A 23,229-nucleotide genomic window follows, 5' to 3' on the forward strand; every position below is an offset into this window, starting at 1 on the left:
TACATATATAAAGTGTGTGGACACCCCTTCAAATGAGTGGATTTGGCTATTTCAGCTACACCCGTTGCTGACAGTTGTATCAAATCAAGCACACAGCCATGCAATCTCCATAGACAAACATTGGCAGTAAAATGGCCATTCTGAAGAGCTCAGTGACTCTCACTGTGGCACTGTCGTAGGATGCCAGCTTTCCGACAAGTCAGTTCGTCAAATTTATGCCCTGCTAGAGCTTCCCTGGTCAACTGTAAGTGCTGTTATTGTGAAGTGGAAACGTATAACAGCCAAAACGGCTCAGCTGCAAAGTGGTAGGTCACACAAGCTCACAGAACGGGACCACCGAGTGCTGAAGCATGTAAAAATCGTTGCAACACTCACAACCGAGTTCCAAAGTGCCTCTGGAAGCAACGTCAGCACAATAACTGTTTGTTGGGAGCTTCATGAAATGGGTTTCTATGGCAGAGCAGCCTAAGATCACCATGCGCAATGCCAAGCGTCGGCTGGAGTGGTGTAAACCTCGCCGCCATTGGACTCAGGAGCAGTGGAAACGCTTCACCATCTGGAAGTCAGACGGATTCATCTGGGTTTGGCGGGTACCAGGTGAACACTACCTGCTCCAATTCATAGTGCCATCTGTAAAGTTTGGTGGAAGAGGAATAATGGTCTGGGGCTGTTTTTCATGGTTCATGATAGGCCCCTTAGTTCCAGTGAAGGGAGATCTTAACGCCACAGCATCCAATGACATTCCAGACGATTCTGTGCTTCCAATTTTGTGGCAACAGTTTGGAGAAGGCCCTTTCCTCTTTTAGTATGACAATGCCCCCATGCACAAAGCGAGGTCCATACAGAGATGGTTTGTCAAGATCAGTGTGGAATAACTTGACTGGCCTGCACAGAGCCCTGACCTCAACCCCATTGAATACCTTTGGGATGATTTGGAACGCCGACTGCGAGCCAGGCCTAATTCCCCACATCAGTGCCCGACCTCAAAACAGTTTGTTTACATATATAACACTCCTGGATGCAAATAATCAGATATTATGCCTGTTAGAACCTGACCACCATCAATAAACTCACCTGCCGATGAAATTACTCCAGCAAACAGAATACCACAATGGATTGAGACCACTACCATCGCCTTCATTCTCTTCCTTCATGTCAACAGTTGGCTTGATTATCTCATGTTGTTACTGCAGGACTTTTCTACTATTCTGATTGTCCTCTGGTTTCTGAAAAGAAGCAGAAGTCAGAACTACTGTGTGTGTGTGTGTGTGTCTGTCGAGTCAGTGGATTAGAAAGGATTTATGAGGGGATTTCATTAATCAAAGGCATAGCCGACGTTGAGGAGCAACACCCACATCTCTCCCCAACCAGGGATGGGTGAGATGGAAGGTTTGGGTGAGTGAGAAGAGGAAGACAATCGAAATCCCTCATACTACCTGCCACCTCTAACGGACTAGGAAACCCATAACATTAATCTCTAGGGAAATAAAATAATCTGCTAATAGCTGAAAACAGATGAATAACAAAGGCCTCAATCATGTATGATAAAAACGCCAGTAGAGCAACCTTACCCCTGTCTAACCAGGAACGGAATGACCACGCTTAAACAGCAATTATTATGAATGAATAAATATCATTATTAAATGTGCTTCTCATAATAAAAATACAAACGTTTCCTGGTTATTTCATTAAATTCAATGGAAACTGTACTGTACTAAACGACCAGGAATGCATTCAGTATGATAGAACGGTGTTCAACATTCAATTCAATGGACACGGTTCTGTAGCAAACTACCAATTGAAGACTGGCATGATTCTGGTTGCCCAGAGGGTGAGTTTTGCGATGTAAAATGGCCACACCTCACCACACCCACCAAACAGGAGCAAATGTACCACAAAGGCTGTTGAAGAAGGGTGTGTAGCGTTTTAGGGAAACATGTTGTTCAGTACAAACTGTCAGGAAACATAGCAAACGTTGAACCGAACTGAACACACCCCTGGCTGGCATCTTTTGAAATTCAGAAGGCCCATAGACTTGGCAGAGGCTTTCAGAGGGGGGGGGTCTTTGATACCAAAGAGAATCTCTGCCCTAGTTCCTCAACGAGCTAGGCCAAATAACTTCTCCCACCCGAAACAAAATTGTTCCGAGATGAATATGTAGCTCAGCCTATAAAAGTATGTCAGTACAGTTGATTGTTTTTCCTTGAAATAAGACAAGCGGCCTGTGTTGACCTTTCTCTATATGGACTACCTTTTCACCGGAAGAGGGAACAGCCTCTAGTCATTTCCTCTGTCATTTGTGTGACTGGATGTAATTTCCTTGTGGTGACTTCTGCTGTTCTGAAGTATGTTGGTTCTGTCTCCACAGGGAGCCTTAGGCATTGTTATTGATGGAAGGTGAGGACAGACAGCTTTGAAGGGGTGGTGGTGGTGGTGTGTGTGTGTGTGTGTGTGTGTGTGTGTTTGTGTGTGTGTGTGTGCGTGTGTGTGCTTCTGTGTGTGTGCACATCTGTGTGTGTGCGTCTGTGTGTGTGCGTCTGTGTGTGTGTGTGTGTGTATGGTTTTTGGAGAGTGGGGGGTTGCAGTTTGGGAGGCCAGTCTGAGTGCTTTTGCTTGTCCACAGCATGTCAGATTGACAGTACTGTGATCGAACCCCCCCCCCCCCCCCCCCCCCCCCCCCCAAACACACGTGTGTGCGTGTGTGTGTGTGTGTGTATAGGTATGACCTTGAAAGAGTAACTCATCACTTCCATTCTAACACACACCTGGTCCATACCTCCAGCCAGAGTGAGACACCTGCACAGAAACAGCAGTTACAGGCAGGTTGGATCAAACAGGTCTCCAACCTCGAAACTGTGGTCCTTTCAACTGGTAGTGTGGAATATAGACTTAGATAATCTTGATCAGAAACAATAGCTTGTTGGAGGTTATTAAAGACTTTGAGTGTGTGCTTGCGTGTGTTCGTATGTGTCACTGTGGAGCTGTCAGTGGTACGTCTCCACACTGTTCAACGAAGGTGATGACTTATCACCAAAACATCCTCTGATTTCACTGGACTGGGCACTTCTCCAGACAGATAGAAAAAGAGAGAAAAGAGATGGGGGACGTGTGTGTGTGTGCATGTATGTGTGTGTGTGTGTGTGAGTGTGTGTGTGTGTGTGAGTGAGTGTGTGAGTGAGTGTGCGTGTGTGTGCGTGTGCGTGTGTGTGTGTGCGTGTGTGTGCGTGCGTGTGTGTGCGTGTGCATGTGGCTGTGTGTTAGACCTGTGGCGGCTGGTTGGTGTTGTATTTTGTTTAGTTTTGTTCCTCTGAGCAGATCCTTGTTTTCACATCCGTCCGATGGTGAGCGACACTCTTCATCTCCGTCACCCTTCAAAATATTTATCCAAAACAGATGAGGTGTGCATGTTGTGGTTGGTCTGACACACACTTAGAGAGTGTGACATAGTTCTGTCCTTCTCTTAAAGGAAATTATCTGTCACATCTCATCTGTCACATTCTGTACATTTCCTGTATTTGTTGACTTCCCATCTTTGCCAAGTCACCCTTAGATTACTATGGTAAGTGCACAACATTTCCTGACATAAGTGGACACAATATCATACAGCCTATAAATGATTGCATCGGGGTTACTTTGAGTCACTGAACACAGTTCTTAACTTTCTTGCCTAGTTAAATAAAGGTTCATAAAAAAAAGATTATGATTCTAGATCATAACCTATGTGATAACCTATATGATACATAACCTATGTGGCATCAGCCAGTCTTCAATTTCACACATAACCAGGAATGTGATGCACCCCCAAAACCTGAGGAGGCACAAGAGCATGTGGCATCAGCCAGTCTTCAATTTCACACATAACCAGGAATGTGATGCACCCCCAAAACCTGAGGAGGCACAAGAGCATGGCTGGGTGTGGTCCAAAGGGGGGCAAGGCTCCTGACCACAAGTTGCAGAATTTTGCATTTTCAAGCACCTGAAGTAGCTTTTTCCTGTAATCTAGAATCATAATCTTTTTTTTATGAACCTTTATTTAACTAGGCAAGAAAGTTAAGAACAAGTTCTTATTCACAATGACAGCCTACCCCGGCCAAACCCTAACCAGGACAATTTTGTGCTGCCCTATGGGACTCCCGATCACAACCAGTTGTGATACAGCCTGGAATCGAACCAAGGTCTGTAGTGACACCTCTAGCACTGAGATGCAGTGCCTTAGACCACTGCGCCACTCGGGAGCCACATTTAATTCTATGTCAAAAATATGTATATTTTTCATAAAGAAACTAAATATTCTTCTCTGGGTAAAAGATTGAAAGGAATGTGAGTCTTATTCGGTACATTTAGTTAATCCTTGAATTTCTAAAGTCTACCAACCTTGCCAGTAGACATGCCAGCTAAGATCTCAATCAAGTTAGAACTAGCTTCTCTAACTTGATTGATAGCCTGACATGTCTTCTTGGTAGCTGGTTACGAGGTTGGGAGATCGGGAACCTGTCTGGGCTAGCTAAAGCCAACTCCATAAAATTGCTAGGTGACTAATAGCATTACAGAGAAACAACAACAGCAACAACAACAAACAACAACAAAATGTAATACAAAAATGTATATACACTGCTCAAAAAAATAAAGGGAACACTAAAATAACACAACCTAGATCTGAATGAATTAAATATTCTTATTAAATACTTTTTTCTTTACATAGTTGAATGTGCTGACAACAAAATCACACACAAATTATCAATGGAAATCAAATTTATCAACCCATGGAGGTCTGGATTTGGAGTCACACTCAAAATTAAAGTGGAAAACCACACTACAGGCTGATCCAACTTTGATGTAATGTCCTTAAAACAAGTCAAAATGAGGCCTCCACGTGCCTGTATGACCTCCCTACAACGCCTGGGCATGCTCCTGATGAGGTGGCGGATGGTCTCCTGAGGGATCTCCTCCCAGACCTGGACTAAAGCATCCGCCAACTCCTGGACAGTCTGTGGTGCAACGTGGCGTTGGTGGATGGAGCAAGACATGATGTCCCAGATGTGCTCAATTGGATTCAGGTCTGGGGAACGGGCGGGCCAGTCCACAGCATCAATGCCTTCCTCTTGCAGGAACTGCTGACACACTCCAGACACATGAGATCTAGCATTGTCTTGCATTAGGAGGAACCCAGGGCCAACCGCACCAGCATATGGTCTCACAAGGGGTCTGAGGATCTCATCTCGGTACCTAATGGCAGTCAGGCTACCTCTGGCGAGCACATGGAGGGCTGTGCGGCCCCACAAAGAAATGCCACCCGACACCATGACTGACCCACTGCCAAACCGGTCATGCTGGAGGATGTTGCAGGCAGCAGAACGTTCTCCACGGCGTCTCCATACTCTGTCACGTCTGTCACATGTGCTCAGTGTGAACCTGCTTTCATCTGTGAAGAGCACAGGGCGCCAGTGGCGAATTTGCCAATCTTGGTGTTCTCTGGCAAATGCCAAACGTCCTGCACGGTGTTGGCCTGTAAGCACAACCCCCACCTGTGGACGTCGGGCCCTCATACCACCCTCATGGAGTCTGTTTCTGACCGTTTGAGCAGACATATGCACATTTGTGGCCTGCTGGAGGTCATTTTGCAGGGTTCTGGCAGTGCTCCTCCTGCTCCTCCTTGCACAAAGGCGGAGGTAGCGGTCCTGCTGCTGGGTTGTTGCCCTCCTACAGCCTCCTCCACGTCTCCTGATGTACTGGCCTGTCTCCTGGTAGCGCCTCCATGCTCTGGACACTACGCTGACAGCCACAGAGTGAAAGCTAGAGTGAAAGCACCGCCAGCATTCAAAAGTGACCAAAACATCAGCCAGGAAGCATAGGAACTGAGAAGTGGTCTGTGGTCACCACCTGCAGAACCACTCCTTTATTGGGGGTGTCTTGTTAATTGCCTATAATTTCCACCTGTTGTCTATTGCATGTGAAATTTATTGTCAATCAGTGTTGCTTCCTAAGTGGACAGTTTGATTTCACAGAAGTGTGATTGACTTGGAGTTACATTGTGTTGTTTAAGTGTTCCCTTTATTTTTTTTGAGCAGTGTACATATATTTTTTTCAACAGGACAAATCTGAGGGGGCACATGCTCCTGTGCCCCCCACGGGCATGACGCCTCTGGACATATCTCACGATGATCTTCATCTTTTTTTATTTACTTTTTTGTTTTGTTTACTAAGATTTGTTGATAATCATAAACACGGGATGATATATGATAATCAACAATTGATGACAATAATTATTGTAAGTGAATTAAGTTGTAGAAGTTAGTTCAGTGGTAGTTACGACGATAGTGTATGAGTGGTGGTAGTGTGGAGTAGTTGTAGTGGTATAGTGGGAGTATTTCAGTGATTGTATTTCACTTTAGATTGTTAAAGAGCTCATTCCTGCTCTTCTATATTTGAAGGAGGAACACTTGAAGCGGCGACTTAAAGAGGGCATATGGGTGCTGTTTCGAGGGGCTGGCCATTCAAGATCACACCAGTAGTCATGTGGCGATGATTGTTGTTTGGGGTCTTTAAAGTGTGTCGTCTGCGTTTGATGTGAGTGTGTGTGTGGACGTGTGTGTGTGTGTGCACGCGCGCGTGTGTTTGGCATACGTGTGTGATGTGTGTAAGAGACAGACATGGCTGCAACCCAATCCCCCTCTCTCTGACTGTCTGCAGCTCAATCCCGGGTCTCACATGTGTAAACCCTTCGACAACGGGAGACACACTCTTCTCTAATCACAGAGAACACAGGCCCAGACCTGCCCTGGGCAGCCCTGCAAATCACATGGCGTATAGATATTTTGTCATTTTAGTCATTTCTAATCCGTTAAACTGGTAAGAAAGAAGGAAGAAAGAGTCAAGAACCTGTCCTAATTTTCAATAATGGCATGGCAGGAATGAAGCGATACGTAGCGCAGCTACCTGTTCAGTGTACCACTCTCAAACAGAAACAGTTCAGTAGATTCTGTGTATTAGTCATCACGATAACATTGTACAGTGTTGATTCAGAGAATGGTTGATAGCAGGCACAGGTAGCAGGTACGGTGCATTTACTGTAAATAATTATTAGTCCAAGATTTAGGAGAAGAGGGGAAAAGTGTGCTTCCTAGAAGGTGGTTCCACCCTTCAAATACCCTTTATTTAGTGGCCTATATCTTCATTCATTTCTATGATTCTGATGTAGACTGTTTAATCATGGTTGGAAGTGGGGGATTAGGGATAGGAAACAGCAAACAATCATTTCCAGAATGCAGCGCTTTGATTCAGCTCTGAAACAGTAACAATTGCTATTACTGCAACTGACGTTTAGAGGCAGTTTGAACAGTCCCTTCCTTTGAGTGAATGAACAACAGGTTGTTTAGACAATGCTCACTGCATTAATAATAGAAGAACGCTGTGAGGTACTTTTTAACCCAGCTTTTCCCAAACTCTGTCCACCCCTCCTTCGTGTTTTGTTTTTTGCCCTAGCACTACACAGCTGATTAAAATCATCAACTAATGACCAAGCTTTGATTATTTGAGTCAGCTGTCTGGTGTTAGGGCAAAAACCAAAACATGCACCCTTTGGCGTCCCCAGGACTGAGTTTAGGAAACGCTGGATTAAGCTGTCTAAGAGATCAGTGAAGTCTGACTTGACACAACTTAACGCAGTAAGGTCGGGCTTCTCATTGATGTTAAACTATCATTAAACAATCTAATCGCCACTGGGAGTGGGTGTATTTATAAAATACCACACCTGCGATACTTCTTTAAGCCAAAAACAATATCTTCATCTCAGTTGATCTCCCACCCATCTCTTTGTGGGTGGGGCGTCCAGGGGTGAGAGTAGGTAATACCTGGGATCCACCTCCCACCTGACACACTGCTACAGAAGACATTACCGACCACACCATCACGGAACACCTGAGAGGAACCACGCCGAGGTCCTCACCCCAGACAGAGAACCCCAGGCTGGGTAGGGTCCTGCCTGTCTCCCCCCTGAACACCTGGAGGCCTGGTGCTAAATGTGGAGGACCCTGAGTATCACCTGTTCATCTGAAGGTAAGATGGAGAGAGTAGAATGAAGACATCCGCAATGGAGAAAACACATTTGACTTTCGATAGTACGTACGATTCCATGCAAATACATTCCATGACCTGGGACATGTGACATGTAAATAATGCAGGGTGAAGACGTATTTTGTGTGGCCAGTCCACACAGTAAATATCTTCAGTAAATATAAATTATTTGTTCAATATTTTCTGTCATTAGGTTATATCCAATATAAAAACCAATGTAAAATTCAATGGACATCATTGTCTGCATTGTACATGATGCTTTAATATTTAATATGATCTCTTGTGTCTTTGATAATGTGTAGAATATAGATAGTATAGGTAGATCATCTCAAGTCCTATAGATGATATTCGTGCCATTGTACTTATGAATAGTAAGTCATTATAACTATGCATGTATTACTGTGTATATATTCTAGCTAAGTCTGAATACTTTGAATGCAAGGACAAGCTCATCATACATGATTCCTCATCTTTACTTCCCTCTGGGGTAGTTTTTCCCCAAGCACTACAAGGACACAGCGTGCCGATGGTGGTGTTTGTGTCTATGGCTCTGGGTGTGTTAATTTTCACTTCAAAAGACATATACAACTGTCAAAGTTATATACAATAACTCTCGCCTTCAAATGCTTAAGTGGTTTTGGCAGACGTTTCAAACTGTCTTTGGGAAATCCAACACTGGCTTAAAGAGAGGGGAATTCCTTCTCTCTCTCTCTTCTCTCTTTTCTCTCTTCTCTCTCACTTCTCTCTCTATTTATGCCTCTCTCTTCTTCTGTGCAGCAGCCAGGGATGCAAGTCTCTGTAGAGAGAGAGAGAAGGAGAAGACGAAAAGGAGGGAGGAGGAGAGAGGGATTAGAAGATATTTCCAGATTATTGAGGAAAACTACAGTTCTGCCCACAACGTTAACACTTTCGTGTTCATTGTTGCTTCTCAGATCAATTGACTTTTGATTAAAAAATAAAGTAGAAGTAGGGGAGATTGGGGTATGTTGAGCCATTTCTTACATTCAGCATCACTACATCAAGCTAAATATAGTATTCCTCTTAACAACGAATATCTACATATATTTCAGGATGTTGTGTATCCCTGGAAATAATCAGAATTCATGTAAACGTAACATTTTTGAAATAGCTTGTCCAAGAAAAGTGATCTCTTGGCACGACTTAGTTAGGGACAGGGTAAATTGAGCCGCCTTGGGGTAAGTGGGCTATGGTGTTCTGTGACAGTGGGGTGATGATGCTAGTAGGTCAAAGGTTAATTAATGGTATTGGGGTGTGGTATACTGTATATTTTAAATGTATGCCTACATTCAGATATAGATCTCTCTGTTCAATATCTCTTCCATTTCTTGACCAGTAATCTGGGACAGGGATGGTGTTTACATGTGCCAATTCGTAGGTAAATTCTTTGCATTTGAGGCTACTAAGCCCATGATATGATTAGCGAGCTCAGACTCCATATCATCAGCTAAACTCTTGTGTGTCTCTGCTACTCTCTCATAGCTTCTCTTTCGCACAGATACATGTTCGTTTTCTTTTTTGTCAATGTGCCTCTTCAGTTTCACTATCTAGGGTTCCATCCAATTGGCGACAGATTTTCATGCAACTATTTCAAAAATATACATTAAAACAATATGAACATTTTCACACCAGATTGATATAAGGCTATAAGCGCATTGTGGATATAAGGCTGTGCGTGATGTCGTAGTGTACGTACAAATAACTTTTGCGGTTAAATTTCCATGTACCGAATCAAATAAAATAAAAGTTAAATGAGTTTAAATGCATCTTCAACTCTACTGATGACTTTACAAAATGTTGCTGTTTAAAGCTAATGTGGCCACTCTGGATTGGTCTTTACATGCTTGCCAACAGCTCACTGCTACAGAGCTGGTGTAGCCTACATTATGAGATTATTATGGACAAAAGAGCAAGATTTTTTTTATTTGTCAAATGGCAGCCAAGCTACAATCATTATGTCACCAGAATAAGACCCTCAATATTTATTGGAAAGGAGCATCAAGTTCTTCAGCGTTTTTAGTCACGAATCTTGTTCTGGAGGCAGCTCTACAGAGTGGTCACTAGCTGGCACATAAAATCAGATTTTTAAACCTAACCCTAACCTTGACCCTAACCTTAACCACACTGCTAAGCCTAATACCTAACCCTAACCTTAAATCGTTTACGTGACTTTTTACAACAATTTACAACAAACAAAAATTATACAAAAAAAAATACAACAAAATTTTGACTCTGCAGCTGACCTATCTAAGTGGTAATCGGCTCAGTTCTGCCTCCAGGAAAAGATAACTCGCATTATTCATTTTCGAGACGCAAAAAAATCCCACCTTGTCTAGCGTATTTTGTTTTGTCGACATTTGTCAAGTTTCCCGACAATTTTGCTGCGTCCATCAAGCCAGTCGTGGAATGTTTTATCCGACATGTACTTTACTCACATAAAAAGGTTGGATGGAAACCTGGTTATTCAGTCCATTCGTTTCACCCCTTGCTGCTGCTCAAATGGACGTCCTTTTCTCCCTTCCTGGACTCCTCTCTCAAGAATCTCAAGCAGGGCTAGACCCCGGCTTGTTTTACGTTTCTATACACGGGGCATGATGATGTTTGCTCTGTAACAATACAAATAGTTAATATGCATGACACATTGCAGGCATACTATGCATATTATTATGGATAAAACTGACAAAATCGAATCATAATTTATATGGGGTATGGTGGCCATTGGCTCACCTTATCCTAAGGCAAACATTTTGACTATATTAGCCCACACAGCTACAACGATGCACTTCATGCTTGGTTTAGGACCTCATATTGTAGCTTATAGAGACCCCAGCTGATATATAAAGCAATCTACTTTGGTTTAGATACAAGCATCATGAACCCTATAACACAATAAATAATTTAAGTAAAAAAACGTTTAACCTAACTTGCTTACCATTTTTTCCCCGTGTGGTTTCTTCCTTTACAGACTCCATGAAATGGTGACCTCACCCTAAATATTTGGTCACATGATACATTTTGTGTATGGTTTCCTCGAAACAAGGGGTGGCTCAACTTACCCCCACTCTCCCCTACAACAAAGCCAGATACTAGTCTTGGATTTGCATACTTTCAGTGTGATTGTAAATGTTCTGATTTTCAGGTAACGGTAAAGATCTTCCTTTGGTTTCTTAGCACAAAGTGCAGCTATCTAATCCCTTACTTTTGAAGTGTGTATAGCCTCATTGCTTCTTTAAATACATGCAACAGTCATTATTATCTTCAAAACCTCCTGTGTTTGATTAGGGCGGCTCATTTAACTAGGTTCTAACCTTTCATCCGGTCTTAATTCACTTCCACAGATCTACAAGAGGAGAGTGTTTGATGATGAAGCTCCACCTTGTTTCTCCTTCTACTTGAGGCGAACAAGTTCACCAGAAAACTGGATGCCACAAGTGGAGGAAACTCACAACTCGCTGCTCCGATTCCTTATCCTTCCATTTGTCTTAAGAGTCTCTCTCTCTGTTCACACCATCACCATGAGTGCTGTCTTCTCCCACCCCTTCGTAGACCAGCGGCCCACCTACCTAAACAGAGGCAGCAGCCTGCCGTATGGTCTGTCTCCCTCTAGTGGCTACTCTGAAAACCGCCCAAACACCCACTCCAACCGCTTCCACTCTGGCTCTGACCCTCTGGCCCACACAGTGCCCTTCCTCCTCTACCCCACCACAATGGACCCTGGAGGCCTCTATGAAGCCTCGTTCCGGGGCCCCGGAGGCCCCAATCTCCTCCCCTACCTGTCCCCATTCCACCACGGGCACTTTGGGGTGTACGAGTGCCCCTTCGAGCCAGCGTTCATCCAGAAGCGTAACGAGCGGGAGCGTCAGAGGGTGAAGTGTGTGAACCAGGGCTATGCCAAGCTGAGGGACCACCTGCCCGGGGGTGTCAGTGAGAAGAGGCTCAGTAAAGTGGAGACACTGAGGGCAGCAATTAATTATATTAAATACCTGCAGGGGCTGGTGGAGGGGCAGGGGAAGGGCAGAGATGGGTATGAGGGGGGACAGGTGTGCCACAGCCCCAGTTCTGCCCACTGTAGGACGGAGGACTCGGACCACAGCAATGGGGGGTCACCTCACTCTCTCTCAGACTCCTCCTCTTCCTCCGCGGGGATAGACTGTGAGGAGTCAGCGGGCTCTGGGACCTAGATGATTGTGGGTAGTATAGTTTGTGAGCGAGACTGTGGATAGACGTTTGTGGATTGAGGTAGGACTTCCCTCTCTCCAAGGACTGCTCACGAAAACATCAAACCCTGAGCACGAAGATATATAATTTAAGACTTATTCCAGTAGATACTATGTAATGTATTGGCAATGTGTCTTGTTTTTTTTGCCACTAAAATGTTTTACCAAACCACTTTCAGATGCTGATTATGTTAAAGAAGATGTCACGAACACTTTAGATTTGAAGATAAACATCTGAAACTCAGAAAGCAATCCCAGCTAGCACATAACATTCTGAGAACAGCTCTACGTTTTTAGAGCTTGGTGAGACCGTGGATGTCCTATGGTTATTTTGCACACAGCCTTCCATCAACTCTTTGGGAATGGTGCATAGTTGTTTGGTTTTGAAATAGTCTCCACTCATTTCAGGAACTTGATTAAAACAAAATCTTACTATTTCATTACATTAAAAGAAAGTTTCCGAAATGGTCAAACAGGGTTACATTTCATTTCAATTTTGGTAATTATCTTGGAATGTTCTCTAACTGGTTCGACGTTGGGAATGTTCTCAACGAGTTCAGAGAATGTTAAGAAACAATGTTGTTCTGTGGGAATTTCAGGACTTCAGCATAATGTTTCCTACAGGTTTCCTCATGGTTCTATTTAAAGTCACGTTCTCAAATTGTTCCAAGAACGTGAAGAAAACTTCCCATTAAAAAAACATTTGATGCTGAGAACATACACATTCCATTCTCAGCCTCAACAAAACTCTCTCTATCTACTATCCTGTTCAGTGTGTTCAGGTGTGTTGGCTGTGCCCACTAATTGGCCACACCTGATCTTATTGAGTGCTGTTTTCCTTTGAAATGGGGTCTGTTTGAACAGACTAAAATAAACAGCCTTGTATGCATAAAAAACAAAGCATGCTAGCTCCATCCTGGTGGCGCAGTAGACTAATTCAATGAATAGAGAAGAGAAGATTATAGATTTGAATCTCACAAAATAAAAAAATCTGTAATAAATATGTTTGCATGTTTAATGCCTAAGGAAAGGAATTTCCATGTGTCCTATTTGTGCTTGGATTTCAAGAAGTAAACCCCAAATAATCTAGCAGTGTTATTAAAAGACTTTCAGTGAAAGTTTTAAGGAAGTTATTCAAAAACCTCAAAATAACCTCTAATTTAAGTTCTCAGACCGTTAATAAAACCTCCCAGGAAAACGTTCAAGGAACCAGAGTAAAATGTTCTCAGAACCTCTCTGCAACCTAAAAATAACAGTCCCAGAACAGTCAAAATGTTCACTGTCTGTTCTCAGAACGTTTAAAAAACATTCAGTTCCTACAACCAATGTGAAACTAAAAACATACGTTTCCACAACTTCCAAGGATCCAAATGTGTTAATTGGGACGAATTCAAGTATGCAATGTTTATTGTGTTTCAAAATGAAAAACTGACCATTGTAGCAACACGTTACTGTTATCAAAAGAAACTGTATTTCCCAAAACAAACTGTGGTTAATTTTATTACAGCGCATTACATCTTTTGGAAATTTCAGGTGATATTAAGTCACAAAACTGGTAATAAAGTAATGTGATTCCTCTTTTCACGAATAGAGTTTTTGGAAAAGTAACAGATTCTACAATGGGACAACTGATACTTGGATGCAATTTTTTTGGGGGGGGGGTTAGACAGTATTCATAATGGTGTTAATCTAATTACTCTAATTTGTTGTAGTACTGTAGTTCACCATAATTGTGCTCATTCCTCAGACCTGGGGCCTGTCATTAATGTTTGGTTGCTGTGTTTGCGTTCTATATATACAAAGCCTTTCACAAACCCTGTTATATAATAAAAAAGCATTGGGCATGATAGAGCACAAATTGATACCATAAATAATATTTGTTTCATCATAAGAGTCACCAACTGTTGACACAGATCTCACTGGCAATAATTCACAGACACGTTTCCCACCATCGAGTCCATTCTATGATGTTAACTCTACTCCCAAACATACATGTCAGAGGTCATGAAGGGTTAGTTCAACCAATGAGGGGACACCCCAACTCCGTTGGGCATTGTAGTAGCCATCATGTCTGTGAAGGCCAATAAAAAAAAATGTGAAAGTCAAATAGCACAAACAATGTCGGGGGACTCAGTGTTACAACCAATGACAGGACATCACTCCAACCCTGTTAGCCAATGACACGATACTACTATGGGGACGACAACAACATAGTATATGCCTTACGCTGCCTTAACCTTCACTCTTGGTAAATGTGCCCCCCCCCTTCCGACACCACCTCCCCAGAATGACACTCATTGTCTATATTTATTCTCTCCGCTGACCAACTGTTCCTCCAACCAATAAACAGGCACAGGTCTGTCATCTCAGAAAGGGAGAGAGAGAGGGGGAATGCCCGAGAAAGAGTACAGGGAGATATAGACAACAGAGAGGAGAGAGGAGTGTTGTGGAAGAAATGAGTGCCTACCCAGCAGGTTATGAAGAGGACCAGTAGGACCTGGACTAGCTGAGCAGGTGAATCGCTAGCTGACCTGGTGGAATACAGCACTGAAAGCAACCATCTTCACTTGGGCTAGGATCTGGACGACCAGGTCAAGTTGGGGGTACAGTAGCTGGCTGGCTGAAGAGGCCATTTTAGCGACCATCTTCACTTCCTCCAAATTCCCCAGGTAGAGCCAAGATGGCGGAGAGTGGCGGCGAGCCTAACCTGCAGTCCTACATTATGGACGAGGAAACTCTGAAGAGGAAGCAGAAGGAGAAGCTGAAGAAGCTCCTGGCCACGGGGGGAAACCCTCGGCCCGCACGCTCCCTCTTCTTCCTCACATTGAAGAACCCCTTCCGCAAGGCTGCCATCAACATTGTGGAATGGAAGTATCCTTTAGGGGTCAGGGGTCAAGGGTCAGGGGTTAGAGGTCAGGAGGGTGTGGGAACAGGAAACGGTTGTCACTAGATAACCATGCTCAGAGTTGTGTGTAGAAATGATGTAGCCTGGTCCCAGATCTGTTTGTGTTGCCTTGTCAACACAGCACAAACAGGCTGGATAAGAAAGGTTATTAAACCATGAAGCATGGTCAAGCTGTTAGAAATAATGGCACAGTGCGTTCACACCATAAATGTCTAACATGGCCAGATAGTGAAGCCTGTCTGTGGATTGTCGGTATAGCAAATGATTGTTTATGACATGGATACATTTGGTCTTGTATTGATGGTCAATGCAACCCAGCAGTGTTTCCCACATCGTGCCCCAAGCCCAGTTTCTATTGAGGTCATGGATAGCAACTGGGTTGTTAGAGAGTTAAGGCTTTGTGTATTTGCTGGATGACAGAGAAGTATTTGAACAGCTAATCAAATGGCTACCTAGACTATTTTCATTGCCCCCCCCCCCCCCTTTTTTTTACACTGCTGCTACTCTCTGTTTATTATCTATGCATAGTTACTTTAACTCAACCTACATGTACATATTACCTCAATTACCTCGACTAACTGGTGACCCCGCACATTGACACCTGTATATATCCTCACTAATGTTATTTTACTGCTACTCTTTAAGGAATTGTTTCTTAAATGTTTTATTTTCTACTGATCTATATTTTACTTAACACTTATTTTTCTTCAAACTGCATTGTTGGTTAAGGGCTCGTAAGCAAGCATTTCATTGTAAGGTCTACCTACAGCTGTTGTATTCAGCAAATGCAATTGGATTTGATTTGATTTGTTTTGAATGGGTGGTAGCAGCCGAGCGTCTGGGAACAACTGCTTCAGGGGTCTGAGGCATGGCTGCCATCGTGACGAGTCAACACTTTATAAATCACCCCTCCTGTTGAGTCTCGTATTGTCTTGTAGTGAATAAGGTGACAGACGGCTGGACCGTATCTCTGTATAGCCGTAGAGTTAGAGCCACTCTGATACGCTCACACATTACAGTACAACACACACGTTATAACCACGGGACACAGCCCTTACATTTTCTGGTGGTCCAGTCCAGTATGCAGACATGCTGAACTGTAGAGTGGCTTGAGCACCAGAGCAACAGGTTGATGACTACGGGTTTCAGAACAACATGCATTAGCATCAGGGTAGAGCGGAGACGACCCATATTGGGTGGTGACAGGAACACAACATAGAGTACATTTCTGTTAGAATCATCTTGTAAATGCAAATTGTCTCGAGGACAAATCCACCACAGCTCAGAATCACAATTGAACCGTGGGCGTACCATAGACTCCCACATCCAAGGTTACAGTTCTGTTTTGGTAGTGAGTAATGACTGTGGCTGCAGTAACGGTCCACTGAGATGTTAGAATCCAGTGAAGCTGTTGATGGATTATTTTTTGACATGTAAAATATGAGTTTGTTATGGCGACAGTGTGATGATATTCCTGGGGACGGACGGACAGCTGTCCTCCCACGTCACAGCCTAAAAACAGACGCGCTAAGCTAAGAGAATGCTGCCTCAGACACGGACTGGTGGTGGAATTGGGTACTGCAGTCGGAGAGGGGAACAACAGCATGATGACTAGAATATTTGTTCTATTTAACAAGGCAAGTCAGTTAAGAACAAATTCTTATTTTCAATGACTGCCCAGGAACAGTGGGTTAACTGCTTTGTTCAGGGGCAGATCGACAGATTTGTACCTTGTCAGCTCGGGGATTCAATCTAGCAACCTTTAGGTTACTGGCCCAACACTCTAACCACTAGGCTACCTGCTACCCCCAATGAAGTTGCAGTTGATTATCCACGGTATGACCCTTTGTAAAGCTTTGCACTATTACACACCCAGGAGTGCAACATTGCACAGCATTGACCGTTTTGAATGTGCTGTACTGAAGGGACCCAGATATTTGAACTCGCCACCATCTTTACCACAGGTGCCGACATAAATAGATCCGATTATCTTCTAACTGACCCATTGTTGGCCTCAAATGTCTCCCAGTGTGTTTTCAATACCCGTGGCTATATGGGGAAGTCCCTATTGAGGGGTTGCACACACTGTACATCAATTCAACTGAAACAGACTCACCTTATTGATATGTTTGACATTTTGTGATTCAGATGCATGGCCAATATTGCTAGTTATGGTTACTCTGTCAATAGTTATCCTGTAACTGATACAAAACTAGCACGAGCACTAGTTTCCTGTAACATGAAGTCTACAGTGGCATGTTAAACCGTGCACCTTATGGTTATTTAGATTGTGAACGTCGTCTAATTGGTGGGTGAGGTTGAAAGATCTCACTGAGATGCATGTGTACTTCCTGTAGGCATTGAATGGTGGAATAGCTATCCATATCCATCCATATCGCTTGGTTAGGTAACATCAGTTTGGATAAGAAAGGAAAATATCCCGCAAAGTATCTAATGGTATATTTTAAAAGGATATTATTTCCTACACCCTGCAGTTCTGGGATCTGCTGGATGTGTATAATGTCGCTTGAACCTTTCCTGAGCGTTCCCCATCAGACCGTTTGAGATCATCATCCTGCTGACCATCTTTGCCAACTGTGTGGCCCTGGCTGTGTTCCTGCCCATGCCTGAGGAGGACAGCAATAACACCAACAGCAACCTGGTGAGTCTGGACCCAATACACACCATCTCATATGGATTGAAAGTGATGGAGATCGTAATACTGCTAGTTGGGGTTTAATTCATTTAGGTTGGGAAGCAAGGTTCTATTTCAAATACTTGTTTTGATGTCTCACTATGGGATTTGCTGTCGGAGATACACAGGTCGAGTGGCAAATGAGGTGAGCCCCTCCCTCTTTATAAGGTGCCACTCACCCCACCCTCTGGTCATTCTCACTTTCTTCCTTGTGAAGATCCCTACACTCTCTGAAGCTCTCCTCAGCACGACTTGACCCCTGTCTCCTTGCTTAACTGTTCACAGGCAAACCGTGAGGTTATGCTGCCAAACGTAGGACCTCAGCTCTCGCCCTTTGTGTTGAGTACTGACCGAAAGGAACATTTTTGCTTAGAATAGAATTCTAATTCTCTGGTTGAGGCTAGCGTCACACGGCTAGCTACTGAGACTTGGCTAGCGCAAGCCACAAGACCTAGCTAATCCAGCTAGCTCGCTGCAAGGCCAGCTAAGCACCACTAGCTTTTCTACCTGCAAGGGTAAAAATGGCTAGCTCTCCTCTCTCGTTTAGCTCAACCTGTGTTCACTCGTTTTGTGTTGACTAAACGGACCAATCCAGCCTCACAAGCGTGGCGGTCAAGAGGCCGCCACGCTTGTGGTCACCGACAGACTATGCTGCAACACGCTCTTCTTTATGTTAGGCGAACGCTAGCTAGCTACAACTAGCTTCGCAGCTACACAGGGCTAGCCTAGCACTCTCTTAACCCGAGTTTACAAACGTTTTGTTTTCTTCTCTGAGTTATGTAACCTGCTACCTGAGCAGGGCCGCTGCCAAAGCACCGCATACCCGTGTCCATGCGGGGCCATGATTGCAGTCAAGGATACACACTCCTTGTGTATCACCTGCTTGGTGGTTGAGCATGCCAAAGCAGCACTCACTAACCCTGAGTCCTGTGTGCATTGTAGGAAGATGCCTAAGACCTGCCTCAAACGGACTGTTCTCCCTTGGCTGAGGTTATGGATGGTTTTGAAGACCTAGCAGCTGGGAAGTTGGGAGGGGACATCTCGAGGCTCTCTAGCACCCTAAGCAATGCATCTTTTACCAGACAAAAAATGTCCTGCTCACCTGCAGGCGGGCAGCAACCAGGCTCAATATTGAGTGGCCTGCGCCCACAGGGCGCGAAAGGGACTGGCTCAATGAGAGGTGGACTGGCTCAATGGGAGGAGGCTCCTTTCTGACACCGCCAGACCAGTAGGCCACTCCACAGGTGGAGGAGAGAGCCCTATGGTTAAAATTGTCCAGGTTGTTGGACAAGGAGAAAGCAGATTTCCCTGATGCTCTGATTGAGCCTAAGGAATGGTTTTGGCCGGCTGTCACTGCCATGTGGCAGAAGTGCAAACATTGAAAGAAGGAAGGCGAAACCTTCAACTTCTGCCTGCCCTGCAGATCCAGTTACCGTGGCTACCCGGTCTACCCTTCCACAAGCCATGGCTTCATGGCAGGGAGAGGGCAGCACACTGGCTCCAGTGGTAGAGAGGGGTAGCCAACAGTTCACACCATGTCCTGGTCTGTTCCCTCTCAGGTGGAGCACAGACTTTCCCCCACATCACTATGGGGGAGAAGCACATCTGTGCTCCTAAAACCCTATCACCTGTGCAACGGATCATTCCTATGCGTCCACTCACATGGAAGACGAAGGGAGCGCACTCAACCACCAAGTGCCCTCCTTGCCACAGCTCTCCCCTCAATCGGTCTTGCCAAGGGCACAGAGCAAAAATACAACAAAAGGGTGCCTCGCCATGAAGCCACCAGAGGGCGCTTCGTCAACACTGGTGAGCAAGAGTCCTCTAACTTGTAGGCAACTAACTCGCTGCAAGAGCAGGGAACTGCAAAATGCACAGTCCAGCCCAGGGTCTTGTCCGCAGTTAAAAGGGTTACAGACTGCAGTTCGCTATGAAGCCACCCTTTTTCAGTTGAATTCTAAATTCAGTAGCAAGTGATGACTCAGCTCGCTCAACATTCTGCCTCGCTCTAATCCTCAATGCAACTGGTTCACTTCAGTCGGCCTACAAGACGCTTATTTTCACACAAGTCAGCAGACAGAAGGTTTTCTCAGGTTTGCCTTTCAGTGCTTGATAACACTTTATTTGGATAGTCCATTTGTAGATACTCTACAGACTATCTGCTACTCTTTAATTAATTAATCCTAACCTTAAACTTGACCCTTACCCTAACCCGTATTCTAAACCTAACCCTAACATTAAACTTTATCCTAAACCTAAACTTAACCCTTACCCTAATCCTAACCTTAAACTTAACCCTTACCCTAACCCATATTCTAAACCTGACCCCAACCCTAACTCTAACCTTAGTAAGCAGTTGCTTACCAACAGGTAGTTTGTTGATAGTTTGACCATCTGTACAGCATCTACATTATAGACTATCCGGACTATCCAAATAAAGTGTGACCAAGGGTAAAGCCAACAAATACCTTGTTGGCCCCTTTGGGCTAGCGCTAGCTCCCCGGACGTTCAGCAGGTGTGTGGAGGGGGCTCTAGCACCCCTGAGAATCAGAGGACTCCGAGTCGAAGCCTCCATAGACAATTACCTCCTTTGCTGCACGACACAGGAGCAAGCAGTACGGGACACGGCTTCCCTAGGGTTCAAATTCAACCACAAAAAGAACTGCCAACACAGAGAATAGAATAGCTAGGTCAAACTGGACGACGATACGACTCTAGGGGCGTACATCAAACGCCAGGGCGGCTCTCGCTCTCTGCATCGACACAGACTAGCTGTCAAGATTATTCTGCGGAGCAGAGCGCACCTCCTTTCACTGCGTGTGACTCGACCTTCTGGAGAGAGGGAAGGTTTTCTCCACTGTAATGGCCTATTAAGCCACTATCTCTGCCTGCCATATAGGCTTTGACAACAACACAGTAGGGAGGCATCCCCTGTTATGTCGTTTTATGAAGGGTGCGTCGCTTACGTCCAGTCTCCAAGCCTTCAGCACCGTCTTGGGACCTGTCTATTGAACTTGAGGTTATTTCACAGCAACCTTTCGAGCTGCTGGAAAGCGTGGATATGATATCTCTCCTTCAAAACCACTTTACTGATTGTTCTTACGTCTGCAAAGCAAGTGAGTGAGCGGCACGCACTGTCAGTCCACCATTCGTGCCTACAGTTTGCCCCGGGGTTTTCACCAGTGGTGGAAAAAGTACTAAATAGTCATACTTGAGTAAAAGTAAAGATACCTTAATTTAATAGAAAATGACTCAAGTAAAAATGAAAGTCTAAAAGTATTTGGTTTTAAATATACTTAAGTTTCAAAAGTAAATGGAATTGCTCAAATGTATTTACGTATCAAAAGTAAAATTTGAAACCATACAAATTCCTTATATTAAGCAAATCAGATGCCACAATTTTCATATTTTTTTATTGAAGGATAACCAGGGGCACACTCCAACACTCAGGCATAATTTACAGACGAAGCATTTGTGTTTAGTGAGTCCGCCAGATCAGAGGCAGTAGGAATGACCAGTGACGTTCTCTTGAAAAGTGTGTGAATTGGACCATTTTCCTGTCAAAATGTACTTTTGGGTGTCAATGAAAATGTATGGAGTAATAAGTACAATATTTTCTATAGGAATGTAGTGAAGTAAAAATAAAATTTGACAAAATATAAAATAATAAAGTAAAGTACAGATACCCCCAAAAACGACTTAAGTAGTACTTTAAAGTATTTTTACTTAACACCACTGGTTTTCACAAGGTGACTTTGTTACCTAACCCCACCTTTATGCCTAAAGTGAGCAATACTTATAATTGCCATAGAATAGAATCAAGTATTTGAACGTGAACTCAAAGTTAATTGCGTAACCCCGGTTCTCTGAGAATACGAGTGCGACATCTCACCTCATGTTCCTGCTCGCAAGAGTGCAAGGAAGAGAGACATGCTTGAGATTGGCCAGAGGGTGGGGAGAGTGGCACCTTATAAAGAGGGAGGGGCTCACCTCATTCGCTACTCGACCTGTCTGCCTCCGACAGACGTTGTGTGATTGGTTCTTCGATAGTGATGCGAGTATCCAGCGAATCCCATAGCGAGACATCTCCCTCATATTCACAGAAAACCGGGTTACTCTAGTAACCTTGAGTTGTCCTCATGAAGCCTCCCCGTCTGTCATGAATACACAGAACATGTGTGAGAGTACATATGTGTCTGAATGTGTAGTGAGCACTGTATTCATACCTCGATCATGGCGGGGAATGACCTGAATATATCATGGTCCTGCTGCTAACTGGTCACTGTTCTGTTGTAGGAGCACAGTTCATAAAACAAGCAGACTGGGATCTGGCGCCTAGTGTAGTCACCTTGACTTTTGATGGGCACAATGGCCTGGATGTTTGGTGTAATCCAGTTTGAAATCTGATCCAGCAGCAAGTGCTAGAAAGTTGACCTGGTTTGTTTTTGTGGGCCAGATGCCAGACTGGCCACATGGAACTAACTGCTGTCCAACTCTGATAGTTCTGCTCATTTTGAGTTTTGTAAAAAGGAAAGGATCATGAAATCAACCACAAAATGCCCATATTACAAATGGGTAGACAGATATTTCTGTATCTGAGTGACCCCAATCCGGAGATAAAGATAGAGGGGTCGTTCCACCGATTCGGGGCCTTATGAGAAGTGTGTATAACATGGTAAAAAAAGGTTTGATTTCACCTAATTTTAACATTCTGTCATAAAGAGCACATGTTCAACTTAATAGAAATCACGTTTTCCCATCTCAACAGGTTAAAATAAGAAAGTACCTGTAAAGTGCCAAATAAAGTAACAGGGTTGACTGTAACAGGGTTGAAGATTTCATCTCAAATCAGCCTTGTGACAGGGGGAATAGAAGCATGTTTTGTGCAACAGGGAGTGGCAATTGAATGCAAGCTTCACAAAAAAAGAAATGAAATTGCTAAAACATTTCTAGCCTCTCTATCTAGGTTTTCCACCACAAAACACCAGAAATAGCCAAAAAGAGCAGAAGCACCTCACCTGCTTTTACACTATGATTTGGCTATGTTCAATGTTCACTTTCAAAAAAACATTAAATTTCTTATGGCTGGGGGGCAGTATTGAGTAGCTTTGATGAATAAGGTGCCCAGAGGTTCCCAGAGTAAACTGCCTGCTCCTCAGTCCCAGTTGCTAATATATGCATATTATTAGTATATTTGGATAGAAAACACTCTGAAATGTCTAAAACTGTTTGAATAATGTCTGTGAGTATAACAGAACTCATATGGCAGGCAAACACCTGAGAAAAAAATCCAAACAGGAAGTGGGAAATCTGAGGTTGGT

General features: G+C 44.0%; 2 protein-coding genes across 4 annotated transcripts in view; both read left to right on the plus strand.

Annotated features, from left to right (window-relative positions):
* Positions 1 to 7,728: 7,728 nt before the first annotated feature.
* Positions 7,729 to 14,160, plus strand: LOC110494982 (uncharacterized). The gene is made up of 2 exons (XM_021570336.3): positions 7,729 to 8,055; positions 11,430 to 14,160. The coding sequence occupies exon 2, from the start codon at positions 11,514 to 11,516 to the stop codon at positions 12,270 to 12,272; it is 759 nt and encodes a 252-aa protein (XP_021426011.2). The 5' UTR covers positions 7,729 to 8,055; positions 11,430 to 11,513; the 3' UTR covers positions 12,273 to 14,160.
* Positions 14,161 to 14,213: 53 nt separating this feature from the next.
* LOC110494953 (dihydropyridine-sensitive L-type skeletal muscle calcium channel subunit alpha-1) overlaps positions 14,214 to 23,229 on the plus strand; it is a 33,648-nt gene continuing 24,632 nt past the window's right edge. For 2 of the 3 annotated variants that reach the window (XM_036948177.2, XM_090205263.1), the window contains exons 1-2: positions 14,214 to 15,179; positions 17,770 to 17,875. In XM_036948177.2, coding sequence (XP_036804072.2) covers positions 14,989 to 15,179; positions 17,770 to 17,875 — 297 coding nt within the window. In that variant the 5' untranslated portion in view covers positions 14,214 to 14,988. Of the gene's footprint in view, positions 15,180 to 17,769; positions 17,876 to 20,682; positions 21,025 to 23,229 lie in introns of those variants that run through there. The other variant, XM_036948178.2, reaches the window with a different exon arrangement.

The sequence above is a fragment of the Oncorhynchus mykiss genome, chromosome 17 (assembly GCF_057628025.1).
Source record: "Oncorhynchus mykiss isolate SJ-2025 chromosome 17, ASM5762802v1, whole genome shotgun sequence".
Lineage (NCBI taxonomy): Eukaryota > Metazoa > Chordata > Actinopteri > Salmoniformes > Salmonidae > Oncorhynchus > Oncorhynchus mykiss.